Consider the following 26414-nt stretch of genomic DNA (forward strand, 5'->3'; position numbering starts at 1 on the left):
AAGGATAGAGAGTAGGGCAAATGATTACTTAGGGGGTTGATCAGTTTGGGTTTAGGAAAGGGAGAGGTACGCGTGATGGCATTGCAGTAATGAGATCTCTAATAGAGAGAAATATAGAATACAACCAGGAGGTATTTGCCTGTTTCGTAGATTTCGAAAAAGCGATTTATAGAGTGAATTTGGAAAACTAATGAGTATATTGAAGAAAATAGGAGTAAATTGGAGGGAAAGGAGGCTAATTCGCACCATTTACATGTCTCAGACTGCTCAGGTGCGGGTGGGAAACGGGGAGTCCGGATGGGCAGTGTTAGGAAGAGGTGTAAGGCTGGGTTGCCCATTATCACCGTTGCTGTTCAACCTGTATGTAGAGGAAATGATTAAAGAGGCATGGGAAGAACTGGAGGTAGGAATGAAAGTGGTGGGGAAATTCGTAAAATCAGTTAAGTATGCTGATGACCAAGCTTTAGTTTGTCAGTCAGCCAAGGGGTTGCAAGTATTGCTTAGTGAATTGGAAATTCAGTGCGACAGGTATGGGATGAATATCAATATTAATAAAACAAAGGTTATGCGATTTTCTAGAAAGAAAAAGGCTAAGCTTAACATTAAAATAGGAGGGCAAAAACTAGAACAGATAGAACAGTTTACGTATCTCGGAAGTGTTTTCGATCAACACGGTCAAAGTAGTAGGGACGTAAGGAGAAGAATTGCGCTAGGCAAAGAGGCTCTCACAAGGAGGATGGATTTGATGACAGGGACGATGAGTAAGGGTATTAAGAAAAGATTTGTAAAAACTGTGATATGAAGCGTAAACGTGGTCATTGAGCAGGGGGATAGACGTAGACTGGAGACTTTTGAAATTTAGTTGTGGAGAAGAATGGAGAAGATGAAATGGACCGAGAAGAAAACAAATGAGGAAGTACTTGATATGGAGGGCGAAGAGAGGGGTTTGTTGGGTGAAATCCTATGGAGGCAGGAAAAGTGGATGAATGGGGTATTGGCCGGCAGTGGGATGTTGAAGACTGTAATTGAGGGGAGAATGTTAGGCAAACGAGGAAATGGAAGGAGTAGGATAGGGATGTTGGACGGGATGAAGGGAGGAAGAAAGTACTCAGAGATGAGAAGAGCAGAAGGAATGGCTCCAACTGCGAAGGTCCCCGGAATACTCCCGCTCGCCCGTGACCCGTTTAAACGGCAGGGAGACCACCCCTTGACTCAATTATCTGTCAAATCTCACGCGGAGGGAGGGCGGATTGGAGGATAGACGTTGAGGCGCACTGGGTTCAATCGGGCAACCTGAAATGCCTCTGCTGGGAATATGCATTTATCGATCCCGAAAGGCCGATAACGTGACCTGGTAATTACCTAGAAAGACGGTTTATTAATCCACGCCAAGTTTTTTCACCCCAGACCGTTCGCCCCCGTTAACGTTATCATTTCCTACATGTTACAGTATATAAATGTGGATGTTTTCAATCATGAAGTCACTCCTGTCTTTCTGACTTTCTTCAAAGTAAAACCAGAGTTAAATACTATGTTCTATAATAACTTAAAAAGTAATATGTCAACTCAAAATTCCAATGGCTTCTTTTTTTGAAACTATGTGGTTTGACGATATAAGCCATAAGGTACCGTAATTTCCACAGTTGAACTGTATGTTGATTTACCTTGAGGGATTTCTAACGGAGGCATAAGTATTTGGTAGAACCCCGAGATGATATACTATATATGCGTTCCGGTTGGAGATGATCATAGCGATAGCATCGCATAATTACGTTAAACTTTCACAATGAAGGTGGCACGTGTATACTTCAATAATTGTAGTCTTAGGTATGTTATGCCATGGAATTCCTCCTCAAGAAACCATTCTCTCCTCGTAGAGACCAGGACTGGTTTCCTATATCTCTTTATGCTTAAAATAATTAGAGAGAGCCATGTATATTTAATAGGATTATATTTCTGTAGATAGGGTTTTTGATCGCTTTTGCTGAAAATGTGTGTTTACATCTAAATGTCAGAGAAAATCCTCTCTTTCTCGAGTGCTATTATATTGTCGAGGGCAGACAATACGATATTTATATACACTTCGTATATTGAGAATCAGGAAAAAGCAAATTAAAAATCAAATCCAATAAATTTCTGCCATCTGACATAATGGAGTTAGATTATTCAGAAAAGGAATATGTAAAACCGCGAAAGACTTCCGTCAACTTCAGTTTTTATAAGTGGAAGAAAATCGGAATATATTCTAGCTATTTCCAAATATCTCAGAGAAAATTACAATGCTATAATTTTTCAGTCGGATTATTTTTAGATTCCTTTGATGAATTTTAATACAAAAGTTTGGGTAATAAGTTTAAGAATTAAAAACTGTTGCAATTCACTGAATCATTGTGCGATATAATCAAGTAAAATATAATTGTGGAACCCTGAAATGATTTTCAATTATTTTAACTAATTGCTAGGCCATGATTACAACTCCCAGGCTCATTTTTATCAGTCGAATAAAAATGTTGTTAGCAACCTTCAGGTAACACAAATGTTCTCTATTTACTCTAAATTCCCACCTTCATAATTTATGGCTTTTAAAATTTACTGGCAGCATTTATGGAACATAAGAATTTTAGAAAATACAGCGCCGTATTCTGGGCGCAATGAAATTTCCGTTTCAACACAAAAATTGAGCCAATTCTCTGAGACAAATAAAAAGGAATACCGCGTCGGTTACTGCTGTTTTTACATTTACGTCACGTCTTTTTTTAGTGCACCCTTACTCACATTAACGAGGTATAGGGGAGGAGAAAAAGTAGACTTCGCACCTTAGAAAGAAATAAAAAAAGCAAGTAGGAGGGAAGGTTAAGGCTTTTGTGCAAAAAACTATTGTCGCACGGAAAAGTTTCCACAGAAATTTTAAAGAAGACCAATTTTTTGTACTTTTCGGCAGTAAAAAAATAACGTCCCGAAAGAAGGGAATGCAATCGTGAATTCAAAGCAAACTGTGAGCCCCTCTTCCTGAAACCTTTATTTTCACCGTCCCATTTTCTATGGCCTCCGAAACTTCCGAAGCCTTTCGCCGCTGACGAATGAGGGAAGAAAAAAAATATAAAACCGCAAGCCTACGCTCAATGCGAAGATTTATGAGACTAACCGACCAGAGGCATCGCCAAAATCCTCCTGAATCTTATTCCCTTTATTCTCCCGCATCTCGGATAACCTCCAAATCCATATTTATGCCAAAGGAGGAAATCGTAAGAAAATCGAAGAGAACACGTGCTGGTTTAAATGAACATGAAAGTGGCCTAGCCATAGCATGATTTTGAGATAAACAAAGGAATCGTGCCATGCACTTTAGAGTTTATATTATCAATTTTAATGACCTCTCGAAGCATTGCTGAGTGGATAAAATTTCCAGAATGGTGATTCATTAATGCAATTAGGATGACTTCGATTCCATTTTTTATTATCAATCGCATCATCTAAAATCATACTTGTAGCGTGATAATTAATGAACCGTTCAGGTTCAGGGTTGACATGTGGAAGCTCTCCATATTGGAGATAAATGATAATTAGCAATTATGATTTCCAATATAATGTATGTTACTTACCAGACCCGGATTTCAACACTTCATCTGAAGACTACACGAAGTATTTAAACCCTGGTCGCGTGAATAAAAATAGTATAGTGGAAATCACAATTGTTTATCATCAATTCTATCCTATGTGATAATTTGAAGCAAGAAAAACGGTAAATATTATATTCCCAAAATTTTTAGTGACTAGGAAAAATGTTTAAGATGGGAGTAAATTATTTGAGTTGACGTCCAACAGTCATGCCCAGCATGTTGTAGTGGAATAGAATGGTATAAATGAGGAACGCACTATATGACATTCAATTGTTTATGTAATAGAATACACGACGCCTGAGTCAGCATCATGAACGCTTTGAAAACTTTCTTTATATTATAACATTTGAATAAATGCACTGTTGGAAATACACTATCCATTCAAGGGAAGTAAATAAGTGTTCATGTGGAGTAAATAAATGTTTCAAAAGTCTATCAAATTTTATTGACGAGCTCTAAGTATCAAGTTCTATGCAACCATAATATTATGTATTATTGATCGAGACACTGATATTATATAGCATTAGTTTTAAACTAACTTCTTCATTTAACTCAATTGGGTAAGTAGTGTTATTTTAAGTAAATTGGAATTAATTTCCCTTCCTAATAACTTCGAATCCTGTTCACTTAAAAGACATTAAAACTACCTCAGTCCCATTGATAAGTTCATTCAAAGTATATTATATACTAAGGGTAGATTTTGAATGGACTCTTTCAAGTACCGCGACAACTTCCTCCTGTTTGCTCTACATTTTTTCATTCGTCAGTTCATTGTGAATTTTTCCTGTCTTCGTTTTTACTGTAAATACCATGCACAATTTCTTTCTATCCAACCTTCCTAATGTTCGCTCTTTCATCACGAGTTTCAATATCCCATTGAAATTCAATATTTCCTCGGCCTGATTTTCCTGCCTCCTTTACAGGTAGATCTCATAGTACGCTGCGTAGTTGCTCTGGGAGATCCCTTAGATTTCCCGTAACAACTTTATTACTTTGCCCACCACATTTAAGACTTCGTCGTTGGTTCTTCCTATCCGTCCTTCTTCACTTTTCTCTTCTTTTCCATAGCTGCATCCCAAAATACTCCAATCTACGACCCTTCTCTTGCCTTAAAGACGAAATTTTTCATCCATGAAACGATAAGCTCTTTATTTAAAGACTTTACTAACCTTTCTTTTGCTTCTGGATTAATCGTACCTGTCACCGATTCTCTTCCTCTAAAAAATGCTTATTTTTCTTTTGCTACTATGATACATATTCACTTGATTTGATCATGCCAATATCATGATAAACTTTAAAAAAGTATGCTAAAGGAGAAAAGAGGGCGTCAGTTTCTTCAAATTCTTCTCGGATTTCTTTGGGTGCAACACGTTCAAGGCGGAAAAGATTTACGACGATATCCCATCAGAGCGCACGAAAGGATGCATCCTCCTGAGACGGGTTCACCCATCCGATGAAAGGGGTACGGGGAGATTAATTTCAATGAGCTCATATTCCCAAGGCTCTCGCCGATGCAAGGGGATAAGAGCGCAAAGGAAGAGGGTAAAGCATGAAGTACAGAGGAGCAACAGACATACTGAAAATGCTTTCCCGTTTATAAAATTACTGAATTGAGGGTGAAATGCTCGAAAGGCAGATTACAATAGAGGGAAAACGGAAGCAAATAAGTTAAATCTTGGCAAGTTTGGAACGAGGTGACTAGGTTGACCAAAAGGAAGGAACACGATATTCTAACACATTTTCTGGGGGTAGTCAAACCTTACCATCATCACATAAGACAAGATAACGACGCATATGAAGATAGCGTCGGGGTGTCAATATGTTTCTTGTAGTGAATTAAGAAAAACTATTGTCGTAAGATCAAGAGTAAATATTTACACACGTTTTTACACCACGCTGGTTACCAAATTATTACTAAGGGCTGTTACTGCCAAATATCATGGCCACTTAATCCAAAGATAAATAGGAATGTGTAGAAATCATTTTCATCACATTTAAAATTTGTTCAAACTTTTAAATTATGATTACTCGTCAGGTGATGAGTCATTTTGCCAAAGAAAATCCACCAATGAATTAGACCTTTAGATCTTGTTTATTCTCCCTAAATATCTTCGGGTCTTGGCTCCAATTTTCGAATATATATCATAAAAGTTAATATATTTGAATGAGTTACCTCTATCTTCTATTATAAGTGTCACAATAATATTCCAAAATATGAAATAATAAGCAAATATCCGCAGTGTGTACTGCATAATATTTATTTTTTGTAAATGCAAGAATATTAAAGAATTTTAACCCGCAACTGAAATAGGAACATTTAATGCTCCAATCATTACTTTTGATAATAATGGTACGTGTAACTAAAACAATTCGCTAAAAATGATTGGAGGGTGAGTATAAATAATCCAAGTATGCCATTATGCAAATAGTATGTCCTACTGCCTATCTAATTCCTCTTACTAATTACAAATAGCATTTATCCATGGGATAAGGGATCGGGAATTAAAAATAAGGGAGTGGCATAATTTAGAGAGTGAAAATTAAAATGCCATTTTGATATGAAAGATGAGTGAAAATTAAAATGCCATTTTGATATGAAAGATATTCTCACCGAATGGCCAGCTTCAAATTTCCGCTGGTAATAGTTCATTAGCCTTTAGGCTTTAGTACATATTATTTTGTATTACTCGTGCTTTATTTTCACCAATACAAGAGTCCATCTTGTACTTGCAGATCATACCTACCGCGCCCAAGTAAATTAAATAATGTTTTCAACGAAAACTAACTAGAAATTCCAGTCGTTTTCCTAGTTTAATATACATGTCTCATGGGTAGCCAATCTGTTAATATCTTGTAGTGCAAGCCTAGTGTGAAACCAACTCGCAGAGTGACTTGAAAGTTAACAGATAAGTGTACCTATACTTCTACAACGTCAAAGTATATGCTCTCACTTTTGACTTAAATTTTATGAGAGATTCGGAATATTTTCCTCGGCGTTTTCTTATCAGCACTAAAGATATATCCTGAATATCAGTTGCAAAATGGTCATCTCCGTTGGAGGTGAAGTCGAGGCTCAATGTGCCCAGGGTGGATTACAGAAGAGTCTGATGTAAAAACTAATTGCAAATATGGGTATCGGATGACATTAAGCAAGACGACGATGACAAGGGAGAAGGGAAAAAATTAAGCGGAGGACAAAGGGTATTTCATGTGCATTAAAGCATTTCTTTTGAACGTTTGGTTGAATTCTCGAAAATAACAGTTCAAAAAAAGTGCAGAGGGACGTGGGAAAACCATCAAGGAGGAGAAAAGTACCCTGAAGTCTTATCTCATCTCCTCCCCCATTCAAACCCCTTTGTTGTTCGCAGATCTCTCGGAGGAAAAGAACTGCTCCCCGTCGTCAGCTTTCAAGAGCGTTCACTAGTGCGCATATCCCCTCACTCGCATTCAAACCCAAGGAAATTTCCCAACCAAAAGCGTAATCTTGGCGGTAATAATTTCCACAATCCCCACTTTCCGCGCGCCATTCATGCCCTGTGTCTCCTTAACGCCTTTTCGCTCCGTCTCCAATTCCTTCCGTTTCATCACCCCCTCCCTCATCGGGCCCAGCCCCCCATTCGCTTCGTCGTCTCGCGAGGGTGCAGGGCAAGCCGGCTCCCCGAACCCCACCCACCCGTCGCCGTCGCACGTGCCGCCTTGGACTTGGTCACCGCACCCTCCCCTCGCCAGTCCAATTCGTCGGCACCGCAACCCTCTCCCCTCCCGCAGTCATCCCGTGGGTGGTGTCCAATTCTATTTACACAACCCGCCTCGCGCCTACATTCCTCCGGCAATGCCATCCACTCCTCCACCATTTCATGCTGCGTTGCATCTTCCAGGCGCCGTTTAGGATCTCCCCCCCCCTTGGTTTCCCCATAGTGAGGAAGGAGGAGATATTCAAAGGGAGCCGGAGAGGGTGGGGGCTGGGGTGAGGGGTGTTAGGGAAGGGTGGGATGGAGGAAAATAGCGTGGAAAAAGTGACGAACGGCATGCGCCGGAATTCCATTCCCTCCCCCAAACCCTCCAACACTACAAGCTGGTTTCCTGGAGGTATCCCACCATTTCGGGAACTCAATTGCTCCTTCCTCGTCCGCCTAACCCCCCCCCCCCACCAACCTGCGGGTGAGAGGAACATCGTAGGGCAGCCTAGCTTGGGGAGAAGTGTTCGGTTGGTGAGCGGAAGGTCTCGGGACCAAATCCGGTCGGACACACCTGGCTGACCCCAATCTGCAAGATTTTAGAGTGGCGAAATTTCCGCGTGAAAACCCACGGAAGGGCACGAGGGAAAGAACCCTCTCCCCCCCCTCTCTAATCCCCACCCGCCTCATCTCCTCTCTTAGCGCGAATGTGTGAACTGCACATTCTTTGTAAGCATGAAATGTGCTCCAAACCACACCTCTCGTACTAACCCCTCCACCCCCTCTCATCCTCCCCTCCCCTCTTGTTATTCCGCTGCAACCTGTCGGCTGAGACTCGGCTGGCTCCTTGGCTTTAAGCGAGAGGAATTCTCTGCCCCTCTCTCCCTCCCCTCCCTCCCTTACACCCTTTCCATCCACAATTTTTTTGTAATTTCATCGCTAGCCGTATCCTCTTCACACTCTCTGAATCATAACAGCGCTCGTAGTGTTTAATTTGTTTCCGGATCCATCCGCCGTGGATTTCTGATCGTGTGGGCACTTTTTCGAAAGGTTCTCTTTACCATTACAATTCCGTCGGACCAATGAGAACACAGCACATCCAACGTGACTAAATAACATATAGAGGCTTTAAAATTTTTGTGGCCACGATGGAGCTTTAGTCAAATATTTAAGAGTAAGGGAAACTACTCAAATCTTAGTTGATAAAAGCACGTGTTTAAATTGAATATTTTGCTCATCTATATTTTCCGCTCGCTGCATACAACGTTTCAATATCCACTGCTATTCCTCTTTCGTTCAGTAAATTCAGCCAAGACTTTGATTCCCATATAGGACTTGGGCATAAAATACGCATTGAACCATGATTATTTTCTCCATTTCTAAGAAGTACGTTCAGATTTACCCCATTTGATCGTCAGAAATAAATATAGTGGACGACAACGCTAACTCATGGCAACCTCACAAGGGTATAAATGGCTACTTTATTATTTGTATTATGAACACATTTTTTTGGATAACAAACACGAAAACTCTTGCAGGTTTCCACTTAAAAAAGTTTTAATTTTGACTATGTTCGATGCACTACATTTTCTTCATGAAAATGATACATTTCATCGAAACTCGTCGTAAAAAATCTTTGTTGAGAGTAATATTGAAAGATTTTTCATCTCTGTTATTATGGAACAGTTCCACCTTATCACACCTGAATCTGTAATTTATACATTTTTGGGAATTAAAATGTCATTTGACGCATATACATTCAAGCATACTTTAGTTCTTATACTAATTCTTCCCTCCCATTGACTACAACCTTGATGTGGGTAAAGGGCTTGTGCGTTCCAATGACCCTTGGAGCTGTGCTGGCGGGAGTAATGAAAATTGCTCCTGGAAGGGTGACCCATGCCGTACGTATAGGTTGAAGGTTAGGAGCCTGACGAAAGTTAGTCCACGTGCAGCGTCTGTCCCTCAGTGAGGTGGCTGCGAAGATGTATGACCACAGTGGGGCGGCCAGTAAGTGATGGTGTCACGTTAAAAACACTATTGAGGAAGGCAACCACCCCAAACATAATTCCTAAGATTTATATGATATACATTTTAATGAATATCAGTCCCGGAACTAGGGGACATGGTCCCATTGGCCGTGTGACGTGCCCGGAAGCGGGAGAGGCAAGGCTTCCGCAGTTGTCTTCTCACGAAACTCTTACAAAGGAAAAACGACGCGGCAAGACAGAAGACGCAGGAGAAGACTAGTTAGAATGGGAACTTGGAATACTCGGACAATGTTGAGAACAGGAAAATTAGAGAATATTAAGCGAGAGATGGAAAAAGGAAATATAGATATTTAGGTTTATGCGAGGTGAGATGGAAGGATAGCGGGGACAACTGGAGTGATAATTATACAATAATATACAGCGGTGGAGAAGAGCCAACGCGGGGTTGCCATAATATTGAATAGAGAGGTAGGAAGAAGCGCAGTCACTAGTAGAGATAAAAGCAGAACCGACGAACTTGGTCATTGTTCAGGTACACATGCCACCGAGCAACCATAAGGAAGAAGAGAATAGGATATACGATCAGTTAGAGGACATAATCGCGGGTGTTCCTTCAAGGAAACATTTGATAATGAAGGGGAATTGGAATACGACGATTGGCGAAGGAAGAGATGGTTATGAGGTGGGAGACTACAGTTTAGGCACGAGGAATCCCCGCGGGGAGAAAAAAGTTGAGTTCTGCAGGAGACAGGGGTTAGTCATCACCAACACTTGGTTTAGACACCACAAAACGCGCAGGTATACATGCCGAAGGCCAGGTGACTCAGAAAGTTATCAGCTAGATTATATTCTTGTTATACCCAGGTTTAAGAACAGTGTGATAAATTCGCACAGCTTCCCGGGAGCGGATACGGACTCTGACCACAATTTAGTTATGAAGGATCTCAGGTTTTCGCGGCGTATGGTATTTAAGAAATTCTCTCGGGTTTCCCACCGGGTCAGGTTGCAGTACACCGACGTTTCGAAGGCTGACTCTGCCATCGTCTTCAGGGTGAAGTCGGTGTATTGCAGCCTGACCCGGTGGGAAACCCGAGAGAACTTCTTGAACACAATTTAGTTGTTATGAAATGTAGCGTCCGTTTCAAGAAGATAAGGCAGGGGCGGCGGGTTAGAAAATGGAATGTAGAAACATAAAATGGATTGAAAATAAAGGGGTACCAACAGGCTGTAGAGGAAATCATGAAGGATGGTAAAGAGTACTATCGAAGAATAATGGGATTGTATCAAGAAAAGGTCATCGAAAGCCGCAAAAGACAAAAAAGCAAAAGGACAAGGAAACCGTGGATCACGGATGAGATGATTGCAAAGATGGATTGGAGAAAAAAATTGAAGAATGTAAACGCAGAGTTAGGCAACCGGAAATACAAAGATTTAAATGATAAATTGAGGCGGGCAACAAATAAAGCAAAAGAAGCATGGTGGAAGACGCAGTGCGAGGATATGGAAACTTTGCACAGGTAGGGTGCAATTGGTGCGCTCTATAGCAAGGTTAAATCACTATCTGGAAGTAAAAAGGGAAGATCTGTGCTAACAGTCAGAGATAAATCCGGTAAGATAATAGCTGACAGAGACAAGGTTCAAGAGAGATGGAAGGAATAAAAAGAAGAAGTGTATGATAAAGAACTTAGGCCAACAAATTTAGACACAGAAAAGGAACATGACGTAGAGGACGATAACTTAGGTCCAGGCATACTCGACGATGAGATAGAAACGGCGTTAAGGGAGATGAAACTAAATAAGGCCGTGGGGGTGGATAACATTACGGTGAAACTACTAAAAGGTTTAGGAAAATGTGGGAAGAAGAGGCTATATGGGCTGATTCGTAGTATCTATGAGAAAGGAATCTGGCTGGAAGACTGTGACATCAGTGTTAGTTCCTATTCCGAAAAAGTTAAAGGCTACATCATTATTATTATTATTAAAAATATACATGTGCTGATAGACAGTGTCAGGTGGCACACAAGTCCCAAATAATCGCAAAAGACAATAGATAAAATCAGACTTCAAAACACAAATCTCTTTCACAAAACAAGCGAATCCCCATCCCATTTACATCCATTAATCAGCAAGAAAAAAAGATAAATTAAAAAAATTAAGCTATCACATATAATACAAAACACCACACATCAATCAAATTATTACATATATTTCTTACATCTATTCTTTAAAGTATACACTCTGTTAGGAAACGGCTCGAATATTTTTGCAGGTAAGGTGTTCCAATCAACAATTGTTTTATTTAGAAAAGAAATTGTTTTTTTATTTGTTCTCTACGCCCGGCATTTTACCTTAAATTTGTGATCATTTCTCCCTATAAAATTTGGATTCCCCGCCTCTTTCCTAAGATCTGACCAAGCTTTCTCCCCCTTCAGAATGCGGAACATTCCACAAAGTCTGCTTACTTTCCTTCTAGTTTGTAGAGGTTCCCAGCCCAGCGTTTCTAGCATGTCAGACACACTCTCCATCCTCCTATGCTTCCCCAGTACATATCGGGCAGCCTTTCTTTGCACGTTTTCCAGTTTTTTAATATGACCTTCTTCATGAGGGTCCCATACAAGAGAAGCGAACTCTAAATTGGTCTTACTAGGGTCTGATACGCCTTCTCCTTAGTTGCTCCAACGCTCCCTTTGAGGTTTCTCATCGCCCAATGAAGATTTTTGAAACCTTTCTTAAAGATGTACTCCACATTTAGCCCCCACCCTAAGTCCTTAGTTAAATATACACCTAAGTATTTGCAAGTATCACTTCTAGGAATGACATTTTCTGAGAATTTATATTCCCTATTGTTTCCATTTACCTTATTACTAAAAGTGATGGATTTGCATTTGCTAACATTAATATCCATCCCATTTTTTGTCACCCAATCCGCCATTTTATTAATGTCCCTTTGAAGTTTGTCACGGTCTCTGTCATTTTCGACTTTCCTGTAGATAATACAGTCGTCTTCAAAAAGTCTTACCTGAGAATTAATATTTACTGGGACATCATTTATATAGATTAAAAACAAGAGTGGTCCAAGTACTCTTCCTTGTGGGACTCCCGATGTTACCCTTGTTTTTTCAGAATACCCTTCTCCTAATTTGACCCTTTGTGTTCGACCTTCCATGAAATTTTTGACCCAAGAGATTACTCTTCCATCTATGTGTAGTGACAATTGGCCCATCTTAAGCATTAAGCGATCATGGTCAACTTTGTCAAAGGCTCTTGACAGGTCGACTATTATAGCATCCACTTCTATTCCCGCATCCATAGAGTCGAACATTTCTTCATGTGAGGACAACAGAATAATTAATTTGATTTCCCGTACAGTTTAAGTGGTTCTTAGGTTCATCAACAAAAGGATGGAGAGCAAGGCAAATGATTACTATGGGGGTTGATCAGTTTGGTTTTGGGAAGGGGAGAGGTACGCGTGATGGCATTGCAGTAATGAGATCTCTAATAGAGAAAACTATAGAATACAACCAGGAGGTATATGCCTGTTTCGTAGCTTTCGAAAAAGCGTTTGATAGAGTGAATTGGGAAAAACTAATGAATATATTGCAGAGAATAGGAATAGATAGATACAGGGATAGGAGGCTAATCCGCAACCTATGCATTTCTCAGACTGCTCAGGTGCGAGTGGGGAACGGAAATGAAAGTGGGCGGGGTATTCTTAAAATCAGTTAGGTTTGCTGATGACCAAGCTTTAGTTTGTCAGTCAGAGCAGGGATTGCAAGCATTGCTGAGTGAACTGCATATTCAATGCGGGATGATAATGAACATACATAAAAAATGTTATGCGATTTTCCAAAAAAAACAAGGCTAAGCTAAATATTAAAATAGGAGGGTAAAAACTAGAGTAGGTAGAACAGTTTACGTATTTCGGAAGTGTTTTGGACCAACACGGTCAAAGTAGTAGGGACGTAAGGAGAAGAATCGCGCTAGGCAAAGAGCTTTTACAAGGAGGGAGTTGATGAGAGGAATGTTGAGTAATAATGTTAAGAAAAGACTCGTAAAAACTTTGATATGGATCGTAGCTATGCACGGCGCAGAAACGTGGTTAAAGAAGTAGAAGGATAGACATAAATTGGAGACTTTTGAAATGTGGGTGTGGAGAAGGATGGAGAAGGTGAAATGGACCAAAAGGAAAGCAAATGAGGAAGTACTTGTTATGGTGGGCGAAGAGTTTGTTGGGAGAAATTCTAAGGAGGCAGGAAAAATAGATGAAGGGCGTATTGATCGGTAGTGGGATTATGAAGACTGTAGTAGAGGGGATATGTTGGAGGAAAGGGCAGGAATAGGATAGGGATATTGGACGGGATGACGGGAGGAAGGAAGTACACAGAGATGAAGAAGAACTTGGTGTAGAGTAGAATGCTGGATTGTGCTTTGTTAGGAGGAACAATGTATTTACTTGGTAGTTGTGTCCACCCAAAATCTACCTTAGCCGATAGATTACTTAAAAAAATGATTATTCTTATCCCTGTCAAATACGAGGGTGAGTCAAGTGAAATCTTTATAACTTCGCTGCATCTTCGATTGTGTCAGTAACAATTTTTGTTTCCAACAGTGATAACCATGATTTGATGAGTAACCTACAAAAAACTGGCAGCATGATATAAGAATGGTGCAATACGGCGCAAACATTGGTGTTAACATGGCCGCTCCACTTTCAACGTGAAACACAGAGAAACAGCGACCTCTAATATTCAGGAGTAACAGAGTCGAAACATATCTAATAAATGATTGAATCATGGAATTTCGGAATAGCGGTCTACCTATTTCACTCTAATAATGACCCCAAGATTAAAAGTTCTCCAACAGTGTTATTTCCTTATCAGGCCCCCCTCGACCAGGTCAGACATATCGAATTGTGACGGCAGAAGCTTTTAGAGCGGTTGAAGCTATGGTTTTTATAGAGGTATCCGTGAACTTTCGAAAAGCTTAAATACTTCCAGTGTACGCTAAGAGGGCTTTGGTGTATGAAAATTGTATGAGTGAGAACCTTTAGTAAGGTTCATTTAAGGTTTTCATTTGACTTAACCTCGTAAATCCGAGTTACCTGTTAATGTGGCAGCGGCTTTTGGACAAATCTTTTACTATTTCACCTTTTGTGGCAGCCACATTATTTTGAAGAATAAATACATAACCTTTTATAAACAAAATGAATAGCTGGGAATGTGTATGTACCCTAAGTTAATGTTCCATTTTAGTCCATATTATACTTACTCTTTTTCTTAATAAAAAGTATTCAAAATATGATTTAAATTATATTTTTTAAATCTGAAAATAATTTATTTAAATTATTAAAAAATAATAAAAATAATTTTTAATACTTCCTTATTCCTTCTAAATTATTCTACAATGTGATTTATTTTCACCTGCCAGTCCGTTACGAACTATTTGCAGGCAGAAATAACATTCAGAGGAAATTTCACGATAACTGAATGCGATTTGCATGAAAATTGTGTTTATTCAGAGCTTCCAAATATTTGCATGTCGAATACCTCATGAAACGTACCACAGCTTTTGGAAAACGTCACGATACTTCTGATGTAAACTCAATTCCGACGCATTTATATATTTTTCTCTTGCATTAAAAGTGCCCATTTCTTTTAGTCTTTTTTCGAAACGATACATACCAATGTGTGGCAACAATATTTTATGCAAAAAGAAAGCTTACAAATATTTTGAAAGAAAACATTCTAGTGCATTAAACAACGAAAGACATAATCTTTTGCCAAATGGAATTAAACGTTCAAATATAACGAATTTAGCGTTCAAATATTACACGGTAAAGGCACAGAAAAATTGTGAGAATTTTGATGCATAAGTAGATAACTCAGCAGTGATGCAAGGATCTGAAGGATTACTTGCAGAAGGAAAAACTGCATTCAATGGACATTAGTTGCCAGGATATACACAAAAACACGGTTTATACGCATAAAATTGTAGGGGGAGAATACTTTTCAAAGGTTGAAATTAATGGAAGTAACAAAGAGGAAAATATTATAAACACGGAAATGTGAAGCTGTAGAAGAGTAATGTGAAAGATATAAAATTAATTTCTAAAAATCGGTGGTGTTGTATATTTTGAGTCTTAATCAGCATTAATATCTATCGTTTTTTATGCTTACAAAAGTATGTTTTTCAGATGCAGCAGTGAGGAAGTTATTGAACTCGGTTAAAAAAGCAGCGGCTGTTAAAAGTAAATAGAACAAGGTCATCGTTTTTATTATGTTATCCAAGGCATTAAATGCAAGAAATCATTTACAGATATAAAGAGTGGACATTGCTTTATTTTATTTCACTGAGTTACGGAAACATCACCTTTTTTTGAGACAATACCTAACACTGACATTACTGAAAGCAACGGGAAAGATAATAATTATTTAATCATAGAATTATTACTATTTGTTGATGACTTTCTAGAAAATGTTGTTGATTACATATTCACATATCTACCATTGTAATCACCTCCAATGATAATACGTACATCGACTCCTACTTAATGTAGTTTTTCGAATAGAGTTCCGTTTTTAAGGAGAGATTAATGCGCTAATTCATACAGGTATTATCCATTTTTTATCAATTCAGGAAAGGGTATTTAATCGCTTGGGGAGACAATGTCGGCCACTAACCGTTTTAATAATCAACTAAATCCAATAAATTCAAGGAGATGAAGTAATGATTGGCTGTACTTTAAAATATGTCGGATTTTATGGGCCTGGGAAATTGTTTGTGGCGGCAGGGAAGTTGTGAAAATGAGAGTTATGTTGCCATTAAGCTTCTAAACAAAAAACCACTTCTCTAAATGATCTCATGCATTTAAAATGGCCCAAAAGACTTATTTAACTAGCAAGTTTACATGAGTCTGCATGATTATAAACCAGTGGAGCATTTCCGATTCTTTCTAATAATCTCGAATATACCCTCAATTTATTATCTCTTATTGGATTACTCTCTAATGTGGATGTACATTTAATGTGTATCCTCCTAACCCTCCTAGGGGAGTATATAGCGGCGCTGTAAATACCACCATAACGGATGGTAGAAAAGTAATCAGATTTAAGGATTGAATGTATTATATGATGTAACATAGTAATATCATTGAACAGTTTGCTCAGGAACCGGACTTTTCGCGACCCGTGCGTCAATGTTTCACTTCTACTCGGACGTTTTTCCGAGATCTTTTTAATTACTGCTATTGCTGATTCCTCATGGAAATAAATTCATCCTTGAGCCTAACTATTGATTTAGGAATCTACTTTTCAAAACCAATATTTTAAATACTATGCCATGTGGTAATCATCTCTCCTCATCTGTGCATTTTCTATTTATTCCTTTGCTAACCATCTGCCTCCGGTGACAGGGTGTCCTCCAAGAAAAATACTAAAAAACCAAGAGAGGCGGAGTGGGCAACCAAGGAGACTGGGGGCGAGGATGGCGACCATGGAAGACAAGTAACAAGGAAAGACGCAGAAGATGGGGACGGGAGGCGATGGGCTTTTGTTTTCCCTTCTCCACAAGTGTCCCGGGCGTTCTTCATGTATCCCAGAGAGTGGATTCGCTCCGGCGGGCACCATAGGGGAAAGAATGGCAGTGTGTGGGAGGAAGGGAATGAGATAGTTTGGGGATCTGATGGAGGAGCAAGAGGAGGGAGTCTTATATAAGGCAGAGGGTAAAAGATGTCTATAGCGTGGGCCGAGGACACAGAAATGAGTTTGGCACCAGCGAAGCTTGCCCCGGTTCAACCGGGGCCTTTTTTTTTATTTGTGTGCATAAATATAAGCACTTAAATATTCTCGTTTTTGTGGGCGTGTGCAATCTTACTTAGGCATTGCATTGCCAAACGAACGTTTATGGCAGAGCGGTGCCAGGGAGTCGTGCCTCGCTTTGCACTCAAAAAATAAATTTCCAACGAATAATGGACGAGAACAAAATTTAAAATTTTTATAACGCCAAACTCATATTGTACCCTCTAAGATTGTATGACTCATCCAGTTTGTCCCCGCAATCACTTATTACCACCGAAATAAGGAAAAGAGGGTCCATGGATACGTTCAATATGAGGAAGATGAAAATGTTCATAAAAAGGTTTTGGAAGGGTCAGAAATCAGAAGTCATCAGGATGTATGAGATTGCTATAGAACAGAGAATATTAGCTTAGTAAAGAAGAAGGGAGAATGAAATGTGTTTTGGTGTCACTAGAAGGGCGAATAAATTACATGGAGCAGAAGCGAGCAATCTGATTCTGAAGACGACGGCCGTGCCGTCGAAACGTCAAAACAACATATGTGAGTGTCCTTTCTTTGTTTCTATGGTTTAAATATCTACATCTGTGTGTATATATATATATATATATATATATATATATATATTTATATATATATACACATAAAACGGCACAATAGAACACAAAAAAACAGATGACACAATGCATAAAAGGACACTCATACTGTAGATTGTTTGAGCTTTCGGCCTCCTCCGAGGCCTTCTTCAAGGAAGACTGTCATACATATATATATATATATATATATATATATATATATATATATATATATATATATATATATATATATATATATATATATACAGGGTTCGTCCGGAAAATAAGTGTACTGAGCTCAGGAAAAAAAATGTATTACACTTTTACATATCTTAAGCTAATATTCCTCAAAATAGGACCCTTGTGAGTTGATACACTTGTTCCAGCGGCGTTCCCATTCCTGGAACGCTCTCGCGAAGGCATCATCGGGAACCTCTCGAAGACACGTCGTCACGGCCTCTTTGACGGCGTCCAAAGTCCCGTATCGCGTTCCTTTCAAACTCCTCTTTATCTTCGGGAACAGAAAGAAGTCCGGTGGTGCCAAGTCCGGGCTGTAGGGCGGGTGCGGCAGCGTTGCCACGCCGTGCTCGGCCAAGAAGTCCGGCACGACAAGCGCGGTGTGAGACGGCGCATTGTCGTGATGCAGCCGCCAGATGTTTTTGATCGCTGGCCGGACGCGGGCGACTCGTTTTCGAAGCCTATCGAGCACTTGGACGTAAAATGCAGCATTTACAGTTTGTCGTTCAGGTACAAATTCGTAGTGGACGACTCCCCTTTTGTCAAAAAAGACAATGAGCATCGCCTTGATCCGAGATTTGCTCATGCGAGCTTTCTTTTGACGGGGTGAAGATGGGGTGTGCAACTCCGCACTTTGTCTCTTCGACTCCGGGTCGTACTCAAAGATCCACGTCTCGTCACCAGAAACAACGTTCTCTAAAAAATGTGGATCATTTTTGCAGTGATCCGCAAGTTGTGTCGCGATTTCCAAACGATTGAGTCTTTGATCATCACTGAGCACTTTCGGCACCAACTTTGCACAAATTTTTCGCATCTGTAATTGCTCCCTAATAATCTCGTGCACTATTGTTTTTGGCACATTACACTGCTCTGCTATCATCCGAACACTAATACGACGATCAGAGTTCAGTACATCGCGAACTTTTCGCACATTTTCGTCGGTGAGTGTCGTTGATGGGCGTCCAGGCCGTGGTTCGTCGTCGACCTCTTCTCTGCCCTCCACGAACATCTTGTGCCACCGAAAGATCATGTTTCTGGACATGGCTGACTCCCCGTAAGCCTGGTTAATCATACCGACAGTTTCGGTAGACGATTTCCCAAGCTTTACCGCAAATTTGACGGAATAACGCTGTTCCAAAAACTTCGGCATCGCGTTCCGTGACGTGGGTCGAGCGTGGAGGTTCGCGTTAACAGAGCTCCTCACTACACCACAGCTCAGAGCCGACTGCCTTTTTCAGCGTCGCTTGCCAACATACCCCCCTCCAATCGCAGCCCGTCAGAGCGGTGCTGGGCGCGCCTGGAGCGGCGGGAAAAAATCAGTACACTTATTTTCCGGACGAACCCTGTATATATATATATATATATATATATATATATATATATATATATTATTTTATTTATTTAGTTATTTATTGGTGAATAATATATTCTACTACTGCGCAATATAAAGCATCAAGCAAGAGTACGGGTCATCCCGTTTTCTTCGATTTTCCACCACTCCCCACCAGCCCTCAGGACGCGTGATCAAGCTTCACCGCCAACACCGGCCGACCGTGCCCGTATCCCTTCCTCCCTCCTTCCCTCCCACTCTCGCCGATCGTTCGGGAATTTCACGATGGAAGGAAGGTACATACCTATCCTTTGGGAAGCGATCACCAACGGGCGACAGGAGAGTAACGTGGACGCCGAAGGAGCTGGTTGACCTGTTCACCCTCGGGAATTCCGCTCTCCCCTCTTGACCCCCACAGTATAATCCTGACCCCCTTCCGCCCCCCTGCTAAATCCCCGCAAATCCCGCCTCCTCCGTTTCGATTGCAACCGCATGGAAAATAGGACTAAATCGGTGGAACCTTATCTCTCTCGCTGTGCCGAATTTCCAACGCATCCCAGCCCCCAACCTCACCCGTATGGACGCGATCTCTGAACGGCACCGTGGGGGATATCGGGGTGGAATTGAAAAAAATTGATTCTCCGCTGGTGGAAAATTATGCAAAAGCTCACACCTCGACGCAAGAGAGCCAAACTGATACGTGACTCCACGGGATGAGACGGACCTCCGTTAACAAGGTCAAAGTTCATTTTCGTGACGATCTCGTCCCATTGAAGTGCACAGAAATAATGCCCCACGGCCAGAAAGAGCGAAACATTCTCCTAGGCGAACTTTATACTGCCATATGGACACTCATTGATGTAAAAATATACCAAGGTACATTAATTTTTAGTTATATATATATATATATTTATTTATATATATATATATATATATATATATATATATATATATATATATATATATGGTTGTGGGTGTGTCTGCTTTTGTGTGTACAGTCAGTATGCATGCATATTTATGATTTTTTTCACCTAGCTACAAGGTTTGTGGAAAGCAATTACTCAACTCACTCTATGTTGTTATTTAAAATTGCCCAAAAGTGGGTTTAGTAGATGCAGAACACATCTAAGGCGAACGATGGATAAAATAGACAAATCAGAGTCTAAGGACAGTTTCTTTTCCTGTTTCACGTAGCCTCTCTGTGGCCGAGGGCGTCGAGGCGCATGATCAGGAATCAAAACGCATTTAAAAATCAATTTTCGAATGTTATACGGCAGGGTCTTCACTGAGTTGTCCCTGTAGTACAAGCCTAATAGCGACTAACTTGTAGATACTAATTCAGTAACTAAGGTCATGACTGACTTAAACTGTGAGGCGTTATGCATTCTCAGAAATTCAAACGAATGAAATTCTATTCGAATTTAATAATTTAAAAAATTTTAAAAGAAAACATTTTCATTCTGATTCAGGGTTTGTTGACAATTATTTAACGGACGAACGAAGCGAAAAATTGGTTTTTCGTCGAATAATGCGTCTTTAATGAAGTGGAACCCTAAAAAAGTTCCATCATTATTAAATTCCGGATTAATTTGCGCCTAGAATGCAGTTTTAATTCATCGCCAACCATGTGCCGTCTCTCAGGTTGAAACATTTGAGAAGAAAGCATTAGATGCAATCATTTGCCAGGTATATTAAAAATCTGGATTCTTTTAATAACCGTGCCGAGATAAAACGTGACCCTGTATACAAGCGCACGATTTTGCCAGCCACGAAGTTCTAACTGGAAGTGTTTCCTCCGCTATGCAAAATGTAGGTTTCCCCAAACGTAGAAAAACCATTAAGATAGATTGAATCAGCCAATTACTGTTATTCAGGAGAACTCATCCAACGTTTACCGATAATTGTGAACAACTTTAATTTTATCAAGAAACATTGATTCCCTAACCCAGGAGGTGTATGATTTTTTTGAACTTAGCATCGTTCAGAAAGAACTGAGTGACGTTACCCCAGAAAGATCGATTGCTGGCTGTTGGTAAAATTAAAGTGCAGATTTTAATAAAGTATGAACAGCAACCACCGACATTTTCAATTCTAAATAAAGTAAAAAACTGCATTGAATATTTCAACCTATTAATTTATGATTCTAATATCCCATCTAAGTGTCCTACATTTTTAGACGCCTATTTTATGTTCTTCTCTCAAATAAAAAAACAAAACAATGAAATAACCAAATTGGTTCAGGCATGAAATGAAGTAGACACTTTTAAGAATTAATGTTTCACCATATTGTCTTCAACAACGGTTTATTAAGCTAAAAGATTCACAGTTATGTCACTCCCTCTATGGTGGTTTAAACTTTTAGTTCCCATGAGAGGAAAAACTGAAGTAAAATGTTAACATGAGAAACTAAAATTTATTTGAAAAAAATAAGCCCTAAGAAATTAACTTCGCTCATTTTTTCCTCCTTACTTCCAGCTTACACAGTTTTCCATTTTGATTCTAAAATATTTAACCGGCTGAATATGATTAAAAAAGCCTAATCTAAAAACAATCCTTTTCATGTAAAATTACGGACCAGAAAGACATGTCCCATTTTATAATTACTATAGTTGAAATTTCAGAAAAATGTCGTTTTCTCAAATTCCCAGATGTGATACACATAAATTGCTTTTACTTATAAACATACTACTTATGAGCACTTGCTAACCATGCATTGAAAAACATTACTGCCTCGTAGTGCTGGAAAAATTAGTTGGGGGAGTGCATGATCTATGAGAGCGTGATATTCTAAATAGTCTCTTCGATTTACAGCACAAATACATAATTGAAAAAAATAACATCGTGCATGCTGTACACCAAGATTTTTCAGTGCTACAAATACCATTACGTTTACTCACTCTTCAAAATTGTATGATGGATTTAATTAATTTGAAATGTACCAATTTTTGGTCAAGAACTGCAGAGGCACGCATGAACGCACGAGCTTTTCTTACATGCAGTTGTAGTGTATGCAAGCTGAAAGAGCAAAATGTATGCGCATATACGAGGTCTCTGTCATATAATACTATTGAAGTAATGAGAATATTATAAACGAAATGAACTTAAAAATTGACTTTTGATAATTGTGAAAAGCATTAATAACTATGAGTTAATGACTAACGGAAGGTGCGATTTCATTTCTATTCCGTTGACAACATATCTCACAGACACAACTCATATGCGGAATAACGTTGAAATATTTTTGGCTGAGAGAATTTGGCGTGGCTGCTATATAAATGAACATGTACACATTGATAAGAAAATGAAATTTATCAGACAAATTAATGAATAAGGTGGCTGCTTGAATTTGCAGGTTAACCAAGTAACTAACTATATGCGATTGGTTGGGAAGCATTTGTATTTAGCTTTCATGATAACATTGAAACACACAAATTGTAGCGTAAGAATAGATTACCAATCGCATTCGAAAATTCACCAATTTTAATTTCTTGAATGAGTACTTCTAACTCTGGTAGCATGGCTGTAGTTTTATGTCCAAATATACTCGTATGTGCAGTGACGCGGCGACAAACCAGGGGAAATCTTCCCAAAGGGAGTTTTTCTACCGTAATATCCTTTGGCCTTGAACTATTGGAGCAATGCAACACCGTCTGTTGTGTGGAAAAATCCACGTAGATACTTTGGAAACAGTTCATGTATAATTGCTGCTTTCTTACCAAGAGCAATTTTAAAAAAACTCCAAAGATATAAATATATCGCATTTAAAATAGCATACTAATTTGCTAAGGTTTACATTTTGACGCTTTTTTCATCGTAATCTCGAAATAATTTTAAAATGTCATATTCCAATGTTGGAATATATTGATATAAACATATATATACATATATATATATATATATATATATATATATATATATATATATATATATATATATATATATATATATATATACGCATTCACACATTATTATCTTCCGTTAATACTGTCCAGAGCAGTTCAAAGTGAAAAGAGAATTCAGAGTAACATGATATTTCTTTTTTCCTAGAGTGGTAAGACAAAACACAGTCGGTCTATGAACACTACTCAAATCAGCCATTTTTTATTAAGCAAGTGAAATTAAAAATTAACAAAGAGGAAACGGTAAATTTTACCCTATAGTCGAAATTGCCACGGTGAAGCGGAAAATGGGATTTCAATTGAATATTACATTGCAGGTCAAAATAAATATTGATTGATAACATAAAAACAATGGTTAAGTATTTGAATATCTACCGTTAATTGCATTAAGAAAAACAACACTCTGAAGCCAGCCCGAGTGTCATTTCCGCGAAATACTCACAGAATATCATGAATCATGAAATCATCGTTTGAAATAAAATATTAACATTTCCAGTCTCCAACGCTTCTATAATACGTCCTATAAATCATTTATTTTTGACAACTATTCGAACCCGGAAACACACGGCATAATAAATTTACATGTTTAACCTCCGGTAAAAATAAGTATACAAATATTTATAAAATTACTAGTTACGATGCACATGACTGAAATATCTCCTCAAACTTCATGACACCTTTAAAATATACCTTTTTGTTGTTTCATACAAAGCCATCTGAATTTTTCAATAGATAATTCCACAACTATTAAAAATTAGGCTATTCCTCACACTAAGAATCCACCACTGGCATGAAAAAGTTCTTTTTACTTAGGACTCAACATACAACACACTGTTCAGAGTCATCTTTATTAAGAAAGATTAGGGTACATGTATAGTATGTAAATGATTGACAGAGGCTGGAATATTTAATTAAGGTAAATTCAGGTTCATTGAATAAAAGAAAATGTCAAATTAGCTCGAAGATCTAAAAAGTTGCATCACTATCACTGGATCTTTTCTCTAAATTCAAGTAGAGAAAATACCATTTTGTCGCTATACATCTTCCTCTCCAATATTTCCACAAAAGAAACGGCTTTTTTTTGACGGGGAAAATATTCTTGACTAAATTTACACGTTAAACGGTACGTGAAAAAAACCGTATATCTGCGAATGGCACTGTGTTGAATCGTGAACTTCTACAAGTATAAACGAAAACTTTGGGTATAAATCTTCCGACAGAATACTTATCACATGGGCCGCTACTTGTTTCAAAGAAAAGAATAAAAAATTATAAAATGCGCCCCTTTGCATCAAACCTTTCTTAAATGCGCAATGAAAAATTGGCACAATACTTTTGCTGACTAACAGCTCCTGGATCTACGAGAACGCGAACAACATATAACGTCTGTGGAAAAAATAAATATCTACACAAATATATACTACATGTGGTTATCATGACGATGATTGCGGTCAGATATTTCTACAGACTTTCTTGTCTACAACGTCTAGTAAGGCAGAGAGAAAAGAAACGACCCAAAATACCCATTTCTTTAGAAAAACGTTCTCGCATACAGAAGTAATAGTCGGTGTGTTTGTTTGTTCCAAAGCGTTGACAAATTTTCTACAGCCAAGTGGAAAATACAAATTAATTTCAAGAGTAATATCTCTGGAACTTCAAGTTTTTAACAGCGCCTACCACAGTACCCCACAAGGCCAGTATATAACTCCTCGAGAGAGTTAGTCATGGAAGACACGGAAGATAGTAGAGATAAAGGAAGAGAGAGGACTCACCGTCCATTGCAGGTAAGAGCTGGGGTCGGTGAGCAGCCATCCGGATCCCTCCCACGCGTTGTGTTTATTCCCGTACTTGGCTCCATCGGTGGGTGCCGCAGGGAAGGTGCTGGTCCGCGGGGGCGTGGTCGCCGTGGCCACCGGCATCTGCGGGACAGCCGCTGCCGTGGTAGCCGTGGTGGTGGTCGTGGAGCCTCCGGGGAGGTCCGTGGATGGGTCGCCCTCGTCGGCGACCGCGGCGGACACTTCCGGGGTGGAGCCGTAAGGGGGCACTTGGGCCATCAGGTAGCCCCCGTCGTTACGCGTCGAGTTCCTCGGCGGTGTCACCCAGATGGTGGCTGAGCGAGAGGCGTTGCTCCCCCCTCCGCCGGGGGGCGAAGGTGCGGCTGGGGCCGCCAGGTAACCAGCCGCGTCGCCCCTCACCGCTTCGGTGGACGCGGTGTGGGCCGCGGCGGGACCGTCCGCGGACGGGCCCTCTCCCTCATCATCCTCGTCGTCCTCGTCATCGGGTCTCTCATCGATGGGCACGGCCACCGGAGGCACTCGCTCCTCCTCCTCCTCCTCATCTTCCTCCTCGTCCTCCAGGTCGTCCTCGTCTTCGTCGTCGTCCAGGCCCTTGACCTTGGAGGGCGCCGGCACGGACGCTGTGGTCGAGTGCACGTCGCCGCCGCGCGCGTCGTCCGGGGGCCCGGGTGCCGCCGGCATCTCCTCGGGCTCTCGCCCGCTGCCAGCCGAGGCGGGCTTCTCGGTCGACGGCAACGGCGTGGTCGGCGACTCGGGGTTTGCGGTGGGCGAGGCTGGGGTCGTCACGGCGGCCGAGGGGGTCGTCGTGCTGGTGGGCGTGGGGGTCGCGGTGTTCGCCGGCGTCAGCCTCCTGCGGAAGGCGGAGGCGTTGTACGCGGGGTGGTGCTGGTACTGGTGGGGGCGGACCAGATTCTGGGAGCGGTGCTGGGTGAAGGGGAAGGCCTCCCCCGGAAGGGATAGCAGATCCGTGGTCAGCAGGAGTGGAACGGCCACGGAAGCGGTGACCACCCCGATCAGGAGGGCTGTCAGCACGAGGAAGAGGGCCGTGCGGGGGCGGCAGCAACCCCTTCCGCCACCGTTGTTGTTACCGGTGGTCCGGCTGCCGCCTCCCTTGGACCCGGAGCCCCCTCCGGACTTGCCCCCCTGTCCTCCACCTGACTTTCCGCTCTCCTCGTCTCCTTCCTGCGGCAGTATCGTGTACTGCAGCGAGTTCTCGCCGTGGCGCACCGTCTTGTACATGGTGAACGACTGACACTGACTGGACTGCCGGGAGCGGCTAGAAGGCGAGACTGAGGGTGAAGCGGGGCGCGGGGGCAGGTTTCGATGGAAGGAGAAGAGGGGAAAGGGTCGGCAAGGGTACAAGGGTTCGGGAGGGGAGGGGTACCGTCGAGGGCGGAGGGTGGGGAACGCGTGGCGCATCAGGGGAGGTCGAATCGGGAGGAGCAGTGGCGCCGCGGTGCGGATGAGGGAGAGGTCGGGGAAGGGGGGTGAGGGGT

At 40.7% G+C, this 26414-nt stretch overlaps 1 protein-coding gene across 1 annotated transcript in view; it reads right to left on the minus strand.

The window, feature by feature from the left end:
• Positions 1–26181, minus strand: part of LOC139688360 (uncharacterized) — a 616376-nt gene extending 590195 nt beyond the window's left edge. Inside the window, exon 1 of the mRNA XM_071585894.1 lies at positions 24895–26181. Coding sequence (XP_071441995.1) covers positions 24895–26157 — 1263 coding nt within the window. The 5' untranslated portion in view covers positions 26158–26181. The remainder of the gene's footprint in view (positions 1–24894) is intronic.
• Between the last annotated feature and the right edge of the window lie 233 nt (positions 26182–26414).

This window comes from Hetaerina americana, unplaced genomic scaffold (assembly GCF_022747635.1).
Source record: "Hetaerina americana unplaced genomic scaffold, ioHetAmer1.1.p SCAF_2, whole genome shotgun sequence".
NCBI classification, from domain to species: Eukaryota; Metazoa; Arthropoda; class Insecta; order Odonata; family Calopterygidae; genus Hetaerina; species Hetaerina americana.